Consider the following 16,249-nt stretch of genomic DNA (forward strand, 5'->3'; position numbering starts at 1 on the left):
TAGACTGTAAACAGTAAGAACAAGATGTGTTCATATACATATTTACAAATACATTTTTTTTTTTTTTTTTTTTTTTGTTTTACTATTGGCAAATACCCACATGTCATTATTTGTCTATTATGTACAACCCGTGTACCACCTTGTGTTCCTGATGCCAACCGATGGCCAAAAAGATGTGTAAAATAATCTCAATTTAGTTTTTTCCAGCATGCCGTTCTCTCTGGAAAGAATAAAGCCAGAAAAACTTAGAAGAAAAGTTCTTTAATATTGCCAGCCAGTGTTCAGGGCAGGGTCACTGAGAGAAATGCTGAGAGGAATCTACACAGACAGACATACAGAGACGAAAAAGAAATACTGATTTTTGATCTATTCACCTCCATCTGCCTATTTATAAATCAATATGTGTGAATGCAGCACTTGGAGGTGGACTCAACCAATGTACTCTAGCTTTGCCACACAGTTGATAACATTATGAGAAATATTAAAGAAAAAAAAATGAATACATATTTGTGTAAAAGCAGTGTGAGGATTTGCAGCTGTGGTCAGACCTGGGTCAAAGGTTATGTGTGCAAATGAAAAAAGTATGTTTGTCATTGACCTAAGCTGATGCAGTGCCTACCGTGGCGACTGTTATAATGAAAGTGAATCAGTCAGGAAGATGGAAGGGCTGCAAAGATGAAATAGTCGTGGTATGCTGTCAGGTCTGTATTAACTGCAGGCCAACACATCTGACGCATTCAACATCATTGTTGACTGGTTCTCATCCAAAAATGTGGAAATTATATTACAGAAATGTTGTCTGGTGTTTTTTTTATTCCTATGATCTAAACATTGACCTGTCTTTCATAAGAATATTGTACAGCGAACGGTAAGGGCTGAGTATTTCTTTTTCAGTGTTCAAGTAACATTGTGATTTTACTGCATTTTAGTGCAGGTACTGTAACACTCCTTGGACAAAAGCACAAAGACAAAAATGTCTTCCACATTTAAAAAAATCGGTGATCATTGAACTCACCAGGGTGAATTCAGTATGTCGAAAAACAGACCACAAATTGTGAAATTGGCATGAACACTCTAAAGTAAAGCCTCAAGTGAGGATTTTAAAATGCTAAAAGAACATACATAAAATGATTAGAAATTGTATGTGTACAGAAATCATTTTTTTAAAAGAAAAGAACAAACACGCTGAGACTGCATTGAACACACACATAACAGTTCATAGTGTGTTACCATTGGTGAAATTTGGTTAAAATATAAATACAGTGGGTCAGATTTACTCTCTACTTTGTACAGCATAGGTGTCAGTCGTGTTAAACCAAACTGTATTTACCTCAGACCTGGTTAAGAACGTGTCAAAACTCATTAGAAATTGAACTTATTAAGAGAAAAAAACAACCCTCCACTGAAACCAGTAACACTGTCTATCAAACCTGAATGGCTGTCTACTGTAACAACAAGAACCGTTTTAAAATTAAGACACATGAGTTGTAAAATTATGTTTTAAGACAGACATGTAATGTGTTTTCTTTGATTCACAATCTAGCCTACTGTTGTAGTTACAATATGTACAGGAGAAAACAGTAGATCTTTGCCTTTGCAAAAAAACAAACAACAAAAAAAAATCACCCTTAAATATATATTTATCTCTTTATAAAGCCTTTATGAACAAACACGTCCTCTTATCCATGTCTTCTCAAAGCAGCGCTGATGTGACATGAACCAGATTAGGACGACAGCGAGGACAGACTGTGACACTGTCCATCTGCAGGTTCAAGTTTAAATCAGGGCCAGTAGCGTGTTGTGGGTGTTGTTGTGAAAGTGGTGTGTGAGCATATTCAGTAGAAAGACTGACTATTGTTATGAGGACAGCAGTTTTGATATAAAATTGCTTTGAAAAGTGCAAAAATTAAAAAGTTTGCATTCAGTGAAGTGTAATATATGATGTATTGCACCCAATAAACTCTCCCTCCCTCTCCCTTAGCTTCTAAGGCCATTTAAACCACCATATCATTCGTATACTTTCACCCTTTAAGTTTTTACCCCACAAGTACATTCACTTCCATCACTATCATTAATGTCAGTCAAAATAACAACTGAGAGGAAATTATTAGAATAGATTAAATCATTATTTTTGTCATCCTAAAACAAGGGACACATGTATTTATGCCGGGAATCTGAGCTCACTTGACTGTGACTGTGCAGTGCAGACGCACTGAGATGAAAGTGTCTTTGGGTCCAAAAAGACCCACAATCATCACAATGATCCAGCCCTGAATAAGATCTGGAAATCCAGGTCTCACAGGATGATGTTAAATCATCCAGGTGCGTAAAAAGTGTTTCCCACCACAACGAAACAGGGAAATCCGTCCAATAAAGGTTCCATGTTGGGCTCGTCCACAAGATGGAGAGTCCTGGACGTCAGAGAATTGGCATTAAATGAACTCCTCACTGTTAAGTCCCAGTTTGTTTTCAGATTAAAAAGGTCAAGACAAAGAGAAAGACACAGTTGTAAAGGGGCAGCAGGCTGTTTCAGCCCGTATTTAGTCTGTTTTTCCAAATCAGCTTTCAGACCAACGAGCCCGCTCTGCTCTGAGCAGGAACCATGACAGGCACCGCCCCCATCCGCTCCAGCGTGGCCTGACTCACAGCGTAGGAGTGCGTGTGTTGCCCATGTGCGGACGTCACCGCCGGTTTGAGGCTCACAGTGCCATTGCTGCGCACTTTGGCGGGAGGGGACGGGGCAGAGTTCGTCGTGACCACCAGAGTCTTGGGTGGTGGGAGCGTGTGGCCGCCATTGGCAAACGATGTTGTCGGTGCCGTCGCGGGCTGCACGTGGCGAGACAACGGTGCCGAACCCGGTGCTGTGACCACTGCACTGTGACCGTGGCCTGCATTCTGGGCCTGTCCTTGTCCGTGCGCGCCATGGGCTGCAGTGGAGAAGGTCTGGCGTGTGTCTCCATTGTAACGCGTGTAGGAGTTGGTGTCATAGTTGGTTTTGGGGTTGTGCCAGTAGCGACTGTTGTATGTGTTGGTGGATGTAAGTGTGTCATTCTCTGAGGACGATGCATCTGCATGGAAAGCCTTCACTGATGATGACCTCTTAGGAGGAAGGTCATCTTCTCTGTTAAGGAGGGATTTCAAAGAGTGGTCAGACAATGAACTTCAGCATTAAGTAGTAGCATCAATGTCCTCATTTAGATAGGACGAGCTGGCCAGGCTAACACTAGGTGGACACTTTATTTTACAAAGAGGGGATACCTTTTTCTTTATATTTCTAATGTGGAGTAAGTTGGGCCAAAGTGCTGCCATCTGTTGGACTTTCATATGTCTACACCCTCATGAGGGCATCACCCCATGTCCAAGGGGGAGATTCCAGTCGACAGAACACCACAATGAGCTGCTTCATAAGATGTGTTTGATGAAATGTGACTGTTTTTTTACATTGCTTTTCTTTGCTGAAGATGAGTCTTATTGAGTATTAGTGCTGTTGTGTTTCACTCTTCATTGATTTTTATCTTTTTGTATGGTGACCTTGAGTGACCTGCAAGGCACCTTTAAATAAATAAAATGTATTATTATTATCATCATTGTTAATTCCAAACTTTCGACATATCTACAAGAGTGGCAGATAGCTGATAAAGCTAACATTGGTTATAGAAGAAAAGAGAAAAACAAGTATACAGGTAACACAAATGTGTTAATAAGTGGACACAATAACAACTTTGTGAGGTAATAATTCATATATCAGTATCTGAAGTCAGTGATCCAAACACCTACTATCAAAGTGGAGACAGATAGATTTTTTATTAGATTTACATATCTTATGTAAATGATTAAAGTAGGTTTTAATGGCCACTCAAGCTTCTGCAGTAATTTTGTGCTGGTATTATTAACTTCATTTATTAACTTTGGTAAAAAAAAAAAAAACACGCTCTGAATCATTGTTGCTTCTCCACTGTCTGGAGTTAATGCGAATATTATGTCAGTAAAAAGCTGTGTTTAGATTGTTGAGGACCCTCTCTCATAAAAATTAAAAAGCAACCTTTTTACAGGGAAAGGTCGAGTCACATATAAGATTAATGTTGGATTTTAGTTGAGGCAGATGTTAACCAAATGAACTGAAGCCTAGGAAATCTGAACAATGATTTATCTTCCCAATGATTCTTGAAGGGGATTTATTAGGGGAATCGGTCCCATTAACACAACTGACAGAGCTTCACAGGCCGTTGAAACAGACAAATTAGCATGTGATAATGTGAAAAGTTGCTGCCAGGAGATAAAATTAATCTGAATGTTCTACACTTCTATCAGATTTATGTTCCCGGCTTTTTTCTTTGAAATTACAAGACTAACAGATTTATTCGCCAATAAAAAACCCACAAAGCCCCTATTTCTCATTCATTTTTAAAATAAAGAAGATAGTGCAGTAATTGAGTCACTGCGATACAGTCTGGATTTGTGCAAATAACATCCCCTGTTGGACTTCATTAGGAGCTTTTAGCCGCGAGTATTACATTATCTGTAATTCTTGCACAGCAGCATTCTCCTTCAAACGGCTTATGACCAACCTGATTTCATTGGGGATCTCCTCCTCATCATATTTATTCTTATTCCTCCAGTAGAAGAGTGTGACCACTGCTAAGAGGGAGAAGATGACGATAGCCAGGACTCCTGTAGCAATGGTCCCCGCTATCAGACCTACGCTCTGAGGCTGTGCTGTAAGACAAAGAGACCAGTCAGGCAGGTTTAACATAGGTTATCAAGGATTGTTAGAGGCAGCTACATAACATAATGAAGTAAGAGGAAGATGATGAGGATTATAGGACTTTCAAGCTTTACATTTTGGTAAACAACAACCACAACTCATGAAATATATATATTTTTAGAAGGTAAACAGTAAAAACTAAATAAATATTGTGGACCCTAACCCAGAACAATCCACTACCTATGTATTAACTTAGATGAAAATTACAGTTTAGAATAAAGCAACAAAACAGAAAGGCTAAACTAAATACACAGATAATATCACATATTTGCGTAGCTATGTATATTTGAATATGTGAGGATTTGCAAATATGTGATGTTCTCATTTATCTGTCGTCCTTGCTGATGGCTCCTTCCATTCACCTCATTAAAATGTTTTTTTTTTTTGTAGAGTTTTAATTGGTTTGAGGTTAAAAGGGACAAAGGGTATTGAAAGGGTAATTTGTGATGCTGAGCTCAATAAATAAACCTTTTCTTGACTCAGCACACTGACAGTTAAGGCCTGTCACACACTCAGATTGAGGAAAAGGGTCCAAAGACCATTTTCCAGTCCTTCCTTTGTGAAATACACAAACTGTGTGACCCTGTGTGACCCCCCCAAGTGACTCGCTGTCATTTTCTTTGATCGCTGTCAGAAACAGCAGAGTGCTGCTTTCTGCAAGATGTTCCGGTCTCGCCCTTTGCTTTGCTGTTGTCGTGTTTATGATTCCTTTTGACCGGCGTCCTTGAAAAGGAACCTCATTTTATCCTCATATGTCAGCATTCGAGGGCAGCTTTTTCTATCAAAACATGCGCATGAACTCATCCATGTGTCAGTCTGCCTGTACTTGACAAGCACATGGATTAATTGAGAAGTACTTACGTGCTACAACCTGCAGATTGAGCAGACAGGTGCTTTTGCCAATAGCATTGGTGGAGGTACACTGGTAGTGTCCTGAGGTGGAGGTGCTGATGTTTCTTAGTGTGACCGTGCCCTGCATCTGGTCTGGAAGACACACACATACACACACAGCCACACAGTGATTAAAGGGACAGATGCACGTAGGTGTTGAAGCTCATATACAAACTGATTAGAAATTAGAGTTGATGGCGTATGATAAAAACACAAAGAAATCAACTCCAAAAATATATAAAACCCATTTTATCTTAAGAATGACATTACTTTTAATCGTTTACCTTATTAAACTGCAAACACGTCTGCTATTATCTACTAATAGAAGGTGCTTATAACCTTGTTTGTACAAACACAAGGTATACGAGTGAAGTATACTGTACTTTCACAAAATAATGAGTCACTTGGATGTGCATGTACACTACTGAAAAAAAAAGAATAAGAATATTGGATATCATGCAGCTCTTTATTGTTTAAACATGTCCAAGTAGGGGACACTTAAACTATCAAGGCAAGGAGGACAATTTAATGAGTGCAGTATAAGTAAAATCATTACCTCATGTACAGTTGGTTAAACTAAAAACCCTCTATAATCCTTTAATGGGAAATGCATGCTCCAAATTTTTAAGTAGAAATATTATTAACAACAGTTAAATAAGTAGTAAATAACTACAGTGGTAATTTAGGTTACATCTTATTGGAATTGTGGAAAGAAATTGTTGAAGTCAAGACAACTTCATTATTGATGTGCAGTGAACAAACATGTCAAAAAAAAACTTAGAAAAACATGGATTTATTTATTTCATTCATCCATCTCCTTCTCTTATCCTCCACATGAGGGTCGCGGGGGGTGCGCTGTTGTCCCATCCTTTCCCAATGTCTACAATTAGATTTTTTTTAGCTCTATCAGGACAAATCTGTTCCTTGCAACTGATTGGACATCTGTATATATTTGCCTTTTGAAGATTATAACGAAGATTAAACACTACACCACATCTCTGATGCTGAACTTAAACTACAGCTCCAGCATCAGAGAGGAGCTGGATGGATGTTCTGTCTCTCACAACGTAACTGAGTGACGGAGTGCGAGCACCACTGCTTTTGACACATCTGTGTCAGAGTTTGGTATTCGGCATCAGAGGCGCACCAAAATAACCATCACTTTGCTCATTCACAAACACAATCCTGAAACACACACACACACACATTTCCTCCCACAGTCCAAAACATGCAATATGGGGATTAGGTAAATTGGACTCTCTAAATTGACTGTAGATGTGAGTGGATGGTTGTTTGTCTCTATATGTGGCCCTGTGTTGGACTGCCGATCTGTCCAGGGTGTACCCCGCCTTTCACCCTATGTCAGCTGAGATTGAGCACAGAATCCCCCGTGACCCTCATGTGGAGGATAAAGCAGTAGAAGACGGATGGAAGAATCCCTGCATCCATCAGAGGAGGGGAACTTTTGTTGCGAGTGGTTGTTTGGGCCTGGTACATGATGGCATGTGTGTGAGATTTAAAAACAGACGGTGCGGCAAAAAGGAACTCCAACGGCCAGCTTGTTTGTAATACCTTGCATGGCGTTGTGAGGCAGCTTGGGCAGCGTGTCCAGCTTCTCCCAGGAGTAGGACGGCGTGGGAATACCTTCCTCTGAACTGCAGAGAAGCATGATGTCACTGCCAACATCCAGTGTGCCCTGGATTCGACATGCTGGTATAGATGGGGGCACTAGCAGACGGGGAGAGGGGATGGTGTCAAGTTAACCACTTCACAAAATGCAATGCTTTCCTTACTGCATTGGAGAATCTTATATTTCTAATATTTATTTCATTTTGCTTTTGTCCGATTCAGTATGAAGTTAAAAAAATACACTTTTGATTGGTGACAATGAAGTTATTGTCTAATTTTCTTTACAGCTCTTCAGTTGGCAGGGAATGCTTAAAGATTAAGGGTCATATCATTTGATTTTAATAAAATCAAATCCTGAAAATTCACTTATATATAAAAACATATATAAGTGTCTTTTGTTTGCCTCGTCTAAGTAAGATTTACTTGAGACTCTGTCATTGCAGAACCATATAAGATGTTTATTACAGCAGACTCAGCTGAGAAACTACTCAGAAAAACAACAAAAACATTGATCATTATCTGTGGAGACGTGCAGTTAGTTACCCAACACAGTGAGCCCAATAACACCGATGCTGCGCCCCCCTCTGTCTGGGAAGTTGTTGACCAGGCACTGGTAGGTCCCAGTGTCAGACAACTGGGTGTTGTTGATGACGATGGAGGCACTGGTACTTGGCATGGTGGCCACAAAGCCCACACGAGCATTGGGGTGGTTGGCGGGGCTGAATATCTGGCCACCCTGGTAAGTTATCACCTAAAGTGGGACGTCACAGAGAGAGGAAGGAAAGGATGACAAAATCAGAAAAAAAGAGTAAAATTATAAAAGTTTAGAATTGTAGACTCATACCATTTTAATAAGATATTAAAGCTATTAGTTTATTTATAGTCAAAATAAATCAGTGCATTTTGGCATTTGGAGAATATGTATATATGAAGATGATTCTTAGACAGTTACAGTTACAATTATCCATCACTAGAGGGAGACCTAGATCTACCAAGAGACTGAAAAACAGTATACAGAGCAAGTCAATGAAACCGATGTTTCCAGCCTCAGTAAACAAACAAACAAACAAACAAACAGACAAACAAACAAAAAAAAATCCTTCTATTTGTAAGTGCTTCTTTCTACCTCAGTGGATAAATTGCAGGAAAAGAAGCATTTACTTAAAGTACTCTTTCATGGTAAGGCTCTTCAGATAAAAGCATTCCCTAAACGTGTATGCATAATTGAAAACATTTGAACTTAGAAATATACAGTATAAACTCCAATCTGAAGCAGTTTTATGCACAAGCTTCGCCTTATATTAGTGACCTTTGACAAGAATCACATTTTGTACAGCTAAAGTTGCTCCTTCAGGTTGAAGTAAATTTGTCTCAGGCCCACATTAAAAAGGCAAGAAAGGATGGGTTTGTTGCAAAGCCTCACTCTGGCTTCAAACTTGGCCTGAGCAGCTCATTTGTGAGGCAGAGCCACATGCAGAACAGCTCTCACCCCTCAGCTGGACGCACAAAGACGAAGAGACACACACATACACACAAATGCATGAGCACACAAGTCATTCACCCGCGCGCGCACCAGCTCACGCACAGACACGCACACACAAAGTACGGAGGGGAATCAGAGGGTCTATTCACTCTGGTGAAAAGAGCCCTCATTGAACTGTTCAAAGACCCAGGCAGGGAAACAACCAGCACCAGTGTGCGTGTGTGAGTGTGTGAGATCGTTCTGATGAAAGTGAGAGTGTGTATGTGACTGTGTCCTCCACTACTGCCTAACGATTGTAAATTGCACGGCTGCAATTTCCTGAGTGCAGTACGTTCGCTTTGTCCTCTTATGTGCAGATGAATAGGCAGCTCCTCAGCTGTGATGAGAGTCTGTGACTACATCTCTTCTTTTTCTTATCTGTGTGTGTGTGCGCGTGCGTGTGTGCGTGTGGGGGGTGGCTACACAATGGGAGGACCAGTTTGAGTTTTGGAACGAGGACACTGTGGTCGCTCCACACTTTGTGAACCACCTTTAAAGGGCTGCTGAAGGATTAAATTGGTTGTGATGGTGGAGGCTAGGGTAAGGAGCCTGGTAATGTACTCTGCCAATGAGGAATACAATCAATCATGTGTCCATATGTGTGTGTGTGTGTGTGAGTGTGTTTTGCCACAGTCGCCGTCTCTAGGCTGAATAAGTGTGTGATCTCACTTACATTTTGTCTGTCCACTGCCTGCCTGCATGTCTCGTCGCTCTGACAGACAGGTCTGAAATGACCGGGTGCTTTACTTTTGGTGACCCGACAACATAATCTGCATCGTTAGTGAAAGCGATCCAATCAATCTGCCTCACATGCAACACTGTTTGTGTTTGCAGATGAGAGCAGGTGATTCGATTATGTCCTAACCTGTGCAGGATCTCACACTTGTCCTTGCTTTTCCCCCCACCATGGTTCTTGTGTTATGGGCTTGTGACATTTCAAAAAAGGCAGATATATAATACAATAAGCATTAATATTAACTCTGTTTTCCAAACACGGTCACTGACCACTGCAATGAAACAAATCCGCCTTTGTGTACGTAAATCACCTCATCCTCTCACATGACCCGGTTGGCTTTAAATCTGTGTGCTGGGAGAAAAGAGGTCATGGCTGGCAGTCATATGGCGAATGGCCCTAAGAACTCTAGCTGGACGAGCTGGACGCTCCACTGCTCGTCCAGCGGTAAAACTCTGCAGCATCCTTTCCTCCATACACAAAACACACACAGGCATGAGCCAACACCAGTTGAACACTGTAACTGTCTGTTACAACAGCATCAGTCTCATGAAAGAAGGATGTGTTGGTCCAAGACACGAGGGACACACAGCCATCTTTCCAATAAAGCCAAAATAAGTCTCAAAACCCCTACAGCAGGGGTGTCCTCACTTTTTTAACAAGGGCCAGGTTTGAACATTCCTTTTTTATTTACCATTACAAGTGACATACAAATGCACTCTTTTGGAATGATTTTATTTTCGTTGTCACATTTATAATTTTTAAATGGCAACGTAACAAAACCTAAGCCACGCCGGAGCGAACAAATGAAACAATTCTGCCGTTCTTTCACATCTGGTGTCAGATAACATAGAAAAGGAAATGAACGCATGTATGTGTCACAGCTGGGTTGCAAACCCCGGTACTCTGGTGTCAAAGCGTAACTCAGAGCTAACATGTGACATGATGACATGTGACTGCGGCCGATTTTCTGTCCCAGTACGTCCCTGGCTTAAATAATACATGATAAAACTGACTTTGGGCATCCACAGTTTACTCACTGTAAGCTGCTGGTGTTATCGCCAACTATCGTCCACATGCTCTGAATATAGCACACATGAAATAATGTGAAATAATAATATATAATATATGTATAGTCATGTGTTCTAAGTTCGATAACACCTCCTAGTCAAATGTGCACGGTAAGGGGTGGTGAGTGGGAGGAGTGTGGAGGATCCAGCAGATGAAAAGTCACTCAGTTGGTGTAAAGCACTCCATCCTTTTGTTATGTTGTCAGATGATGAAAATGACAACGGACAAGAAATATAATATAATATATATATTATATTATATATAATATATAAGGACAGCATTATTTCCAATGGTATTTTTTTTTTCTTCTGTTGAACTAGACATGCTGAAAAGAATTAGACTTTTGGAGTCACAAGGGGTGGGCAGCGTGTTGGTATGGTGGTTAACACAGCAAACAGGCTTCTGTTTTCAATGCTGCTTTGGCCAGAGCCTTGCTGTGTGGAGTTTGCATGACTTCTCCGCCACAGTTCAAAGATGTGCAATTTGGGGTAAGACTATAAATTCCAGCTCCCCCTGCAAGCTTAAAAGAAGTAAATACATGTGAATGTATAGTCACAGAAAAAAAGAGTTTAATATAACAAAAAGCATAAAAGATGAGGGTTTGGAGTAATCATGGTGGGTTAGTGAGCTGCGTCATCTGAAGGTTGTAGGTGTCGATGCTCATTTGCTGCTGAAATACGAAGAAAGACACACAAGACACCCCCTTCATAGAGACAACAGTGCACTTGTTCTGATTACTGATGTCCCGGGAGATAGACAAGCGCAAAAGGTCTTCTGTGCAGATCGATAAAAATATATCACATTATAGCGTATGAGAGAATGAGTTGAAGCTGGGTTTATGAGGTGTTTGTGGTGGTGTAACCTCTCCTCAGTCTTTCCACACAGGGAGGATTACCAGCTTCAAACAAACAATGAGATTGTTGAGTCTGTCTAAAATGGGACATTGTTCATTTTCTCTGACGTGTCAAGCACCAAATTGTTTAGATATGGGCAAACGGGGGCAACAAAGAGAGGGGAAAAGAAGAGGTCGCTGTTTGAGGGTATCTGAAAGCAGTATTTATGTCTTCCATCCTCCATGACAGATTGTTAAATTTAGATAAAGATCGGATTCAGATCATCTAAAATACTATGACAGATTAACATCATGTCAGCACTAGGGATTCTCTATGATTTCAATACAGAGCCTCATTTCACCCAAACTGTGCTTCTTTGTTGTGTTGCCTTTCCAGGAAAAGATCACAACATATTCAATTTCTTTTTCAGTCTCAAAATAATTTAGTGATGACATTGCAGTGCTGCAGAGAAAATGTTTTAAACTCATTTCTCTCATCAGCCACAGCAAGTAAAGTGAGAATATGGAGCAAAATTTGATTTCAAAAGATTTTTATACAACACTGACTATATTAAACTACACAGTTTGTTCAAAGAGAGCAGGGATTTAAAGTTTGTATGTGTGAACAATTTAATTTACAGGCGGTGGGACTGAAATTGGAGCATTTATTGCGCATTAATAACAACAATATCCAGCCAATAGTTTAAAGACGATTAACCAAAACCTGGTTCTTAACCTGGTTCATTTATTTTAAGTTTTTCCCAGGAATTGGTTAAGTTTCAGACTAAGATTTGAAGTAGCAGTCCAAAGAGGTTATTTGAGCATATACCAGCACTATGATGGGTAGATTACAAAGATGGAAAACAGCTTTCAGAAACATGTTGAATGATATGACCTGACAATAAATAAGATAATAAATAATAATTACAAAATCACAATATAATCCGTGTTACAACTGTAAAACAGGAAAAGGCACTTGAGATTTTTTGAATACAGCGTGGAAAGTTCCCTCTGTTAAACATATACGTACATAAACGTGTGCTGTTTCTGTCTATATAATCTGTCCATTATAGAGTTGCTATGATCAAATTACCTCAGCTGGGCTGCTAGGTATGAGATCCTATAATCCAGATAAACACATAACATGCAGGTGGGTGCACACACACAGACACAGGTCTGGTTTCCATGATTTCAGAGGACATTAGTCTTAGACATAAGTCGAGTCTTACTCACCTTAACCATAACTACTAGCCTAACCCTAAACCTTAACCTTAACCTTAACCTAACCCTAACCTCATTTTAACATTTAATTTAATTTAATTTAATTTAATTTAATTTAATTTAATTTAATTTAATTTAATTTAACATTATGGGGACTTACTTTCTGTCCCCATGAAGAAGACAAGTCCTCAACATAAGAATACCTGGAGTATTCACAGTTATTCTGTTATTGTTAATTATCAACTTATTCTTTTTTAGCATTGGAGCATTTTAACAGAATAATATGGTCTTTGCTTTTAAATGCACAGACTGTCTATTATCTGTCCTGAGTCGTAATTACTTCAGTTCACATGTGTTCACTGTTCACTCAAACCATAGGGAGCTCTTTTTGTTTATTTGTGTAGCCTTTACTGTGTCCTGTAGTCACAGTCATGTGGGCTTAAAGCTGTAAAGCACAGGATGAGGTTTTAACAACATGTAACGTTAAGCATCAAGCAAAACATACAAGAGGATTAATCTCCGCTACAACAAAAAGCCAAGTCAGAGAAGCTTCTTCTAACACAGTCAGGACCCACAGATCACCAACTAAACTGGACCACACCCCACTTACTTAAAATAAATTGGGATTCATTCATGAAACCCAGAGTACTTCTCTTGGAAATATCTGCTTCACTTATACAAAATGATATGAGGTGTTACAGAAATTGCAGTTAAAGAAACACGTGTAGCACTGGTCCTATCTAAACATGACAGAGAGGGAGCGGAGACATTTGAGTGTGCTCACTAAAGTGCTAACGCAGGTTGTGATGGTGTAGAAGTGTACAGAGTAGTGTTCAGTAATTCTTAATGGCTTTTAGCATCAGCTGTAATCATTTATGACATTCTCTTCCTCTGGAATGACCTTGTACTTCTACAGTTGCCCCACGCAGCACTTTATTCCTTCACTACTTTTTAGAGAGATCACAAATTTTACACAACCCTAACCGCATGGCACAGCTCACAGTTCACACAATATGGGTTTCTTCTTCTTCTCCTTCTGAGAATTCAAATTGTGTGTGTTTGTGTGTGTGTGTGTGTGTGTGTAATTCTATGAGGTGTTTATAATGGACAATCCACGCTTATAAACTTGTGCGTGCGTCACTATATCAGTACACTTGTACATAATGTTTCCAGGTATCCAGTACACGTGTGTGTACTACAGCGAGAGTGTGAGAGGTTACAGCACGACAACACCATGGATGCGATGCAGATTCCTTTATGTGTCAGCTTCAATCATCACTTCCCTGACATAAAAAATCATATGTATTCATCCATGAGTAAAAGACACACTCACAATTGTGTTCACTGGTATTTTTTTAACTTCCCGTGTGTGAAGATAAGCTTTTAGCCGCAGGTGAGCACATGACAGCAAAGTGCGTGTGTGTGTGTGTGTGTGTGTGTGAAGTGTGCATATCTGAGGTTTCTTTCATCATTGTGCACTTTGCATGTATGTTCTGTGCATTCAGTAAATGCACAGTTAATAAGCCTTGCGTGTATGCATGCGGAGCTGCACAGCACAGCATCTGGACCAGCAGTCTGTCTCATGGTGGTTGTTTTTGTGTGCACAAATGGGTTCAAAATGACGTGTGGAGATGTTTTCACAACTTCAAAGGGGTTGTTTGATGGGCGAGATTTGGTTTAAGTAGGTTTGTAGTTGAATACATGGGGATTTACTGTACTTCTGTGATGGTTAAGGTTGGGGTAAGGGTCTACGGAATGAATTATACCAATGGGAGCCTTCTCAGCTATATAAAAATCAATGTGTGTGTGGTGTGTGGGGTGAGAACAGCTGCGATGTAGAGCCTGTTGTGGGCGTGAGATAATTAGTGCAGAAGATGATTGTATTATTTGGACGACCGACTAGCGCCGGAGTTCAAAGTGAAGGGAGGCAGGTGAGCTTGTACGGCCTGCAGCTGCATGTTAAACAACTCAAATGGAATCACCAAAGTCCGCGGGGGGTGGGGATTGGGGGGGCAAGAGTGAGAGGGAGAGAAAGAGAGAACAAACACAAAGATAGTGGCAGGACAGGAGAGGACAATGGTGATAAGTCAGTGTTAGTAAGTCATTAATTAAGTCTAAATCGTGCAGTATTTTCAGTGAACATCGGCTCACTCCTAATGTTCCAACACAATATTCACAACAGTAAAATTTGCTTCATTTTATTGCATTAATTCTCATGATACTGCAAGTCTGCAGGCTACAATACAAAACTCACTCACTCATTATCTACCGCTTCAAAACAAAACATGGAAAGTGATATTAATCTAGACTAGCAATTACACTGTCTACATTGCTATAGTCATCTAATGTCTATAACTAACGTTGGCTAGTGTCCTAAAGGTGCATTCAGATGCACCAGAAAGAGAAATTTGATGTCTTTGTATTTACACAAAGTAAAGCATAAGGCATTGCAGCCACTGCACATTCAACATACTTGTGCAAACAAAGTATGGAGAATAGCATGTTTATTAATCACAATAAGCAAAAGCCAGCCATGACTGTAAAGCTTCAAACATCCACACTGTGGTTGCACTATGATCATTATAAATAAAATGTATTATTATTATTATTGTTATTTATAAATGACCAAAATTGTAAAAATAAATGTGTTTTATTTTATTTTGGGCCACTAAAATTCTCTTTTCACTGCATCTGAGCACACCTCGGTACTGATTCAAAGTAAATACTTGTGTACCTGCTTTGACTGAAAGGTTGGCGTTGAGACGAAGTATGGCCATCCACAAGATGCATACACAGTAATGGTGCATTACAACATATGTTAGATGCATGGGGGCATTGACATAAGGTTAGCAACCTTACTCTGTAAAAAGGTTATATGCTAAGGAAACAGCTACAAAACAATGACTTTGTTGCTGCCCTATGCGTCACCAGGCTTCATGGGGATAAGTAAGTATAAATCAAGTGAGAAGTAGATTTGCTGCCCCCTAGTGTCAATATTATCTTATTTCCTGGTTTGGCTTCAGGTGAAAACGAGAATACATACATTATTTATACAATCTATGACTGAAACTCTATCCGTTCCGTGACTCATGATATTCTGTACTTTTTTCTTTTAATTTATGGCTCCGTCATGGTGAGTGCGTGTGTAAAATGTACCTGTTCTGGCTGGTTGGCATTGGACAGTGGTATCACCATCCAGATGATGTTGAGGTTGTTGAGGGCAGCGCTGGTGGTGAAAGAGCAGGGCAGGACGGCTGCTTGGCCACGGGCCACCTGGATACTGCTCTGTGACACCGTCACGTCCAGCGCCCGCACACACACTGCAGGAAGAGGAGAGCAGTGATGAGGGCCTTGATGCACAGTGGATGAGTTCGGAGGTGAAAACAAATAAAAAAACAGGGACACAGCGAGAAGAGCAGATGTCTAAACGCAGCCATCACAACTCCCAGCACACGCATCGTGTACAATGTCACCTTTAAATCTATGAGCAACTACAGTCAAGTTCAAAGTCTTTCTGCAGGCTATTTGACAACCTGCAATCGTGATGTTGGGGAAACTTGTGTTTAGAAAGTCAGAGATAGAGCG

The 16,249-nt window shown here is 40.2% G+C and overlaps 1 protein-coding gene across 1 annotated transcript; it reads right to left on the reverse strand.

Moving 5' to 3' along the window:
- Nucleotides 1–245: 245 nt before the first annotated feature.
- igsf11 (immunoglobulin superfamily member 11) lies at nucleotides 246–16,003 on the reverse strand. The gene is made up of 6 exons (XM_058634535.1): nucleotides 15,821–16,003; nucleotides 7,829–8,036; nucleotides 7,229–7,384; nucleotides 5,627–5,749; nucleotides 4,569–4,716; nucleotides 246–3,121 (listed from the first exon to the last, which is right to left on the reverse strand). The coding sequence occupies exons 1-6, from the start codon at nucleotides 15,857–15,859 to the stop codon at nucleotides 2,566–2,568; spliced, it is 1,230 nt and encodes a 409-aa protein (XP_058490518.1). The 5' UTR covers nucleotides 15,860–16,003; the 3' UTR covers nucleotides 246–2,565.
- Between the last annotated feature and the right edge of the window lie 246 nt (nucleotides 16,004–16,249).

The sequence above is a fragment of the Solea solea genome, chromosome 7, assembly GCF_958295425.1.
Source record: "Solea solea chromosome 7, fSolSol10.1, whole genome shotgun sequence".
NCBI lineage: Eukaryota > Metazoa > Chordata > Actinopteri > Pleuronectiformes > Soleidae > Solea > Solea solea.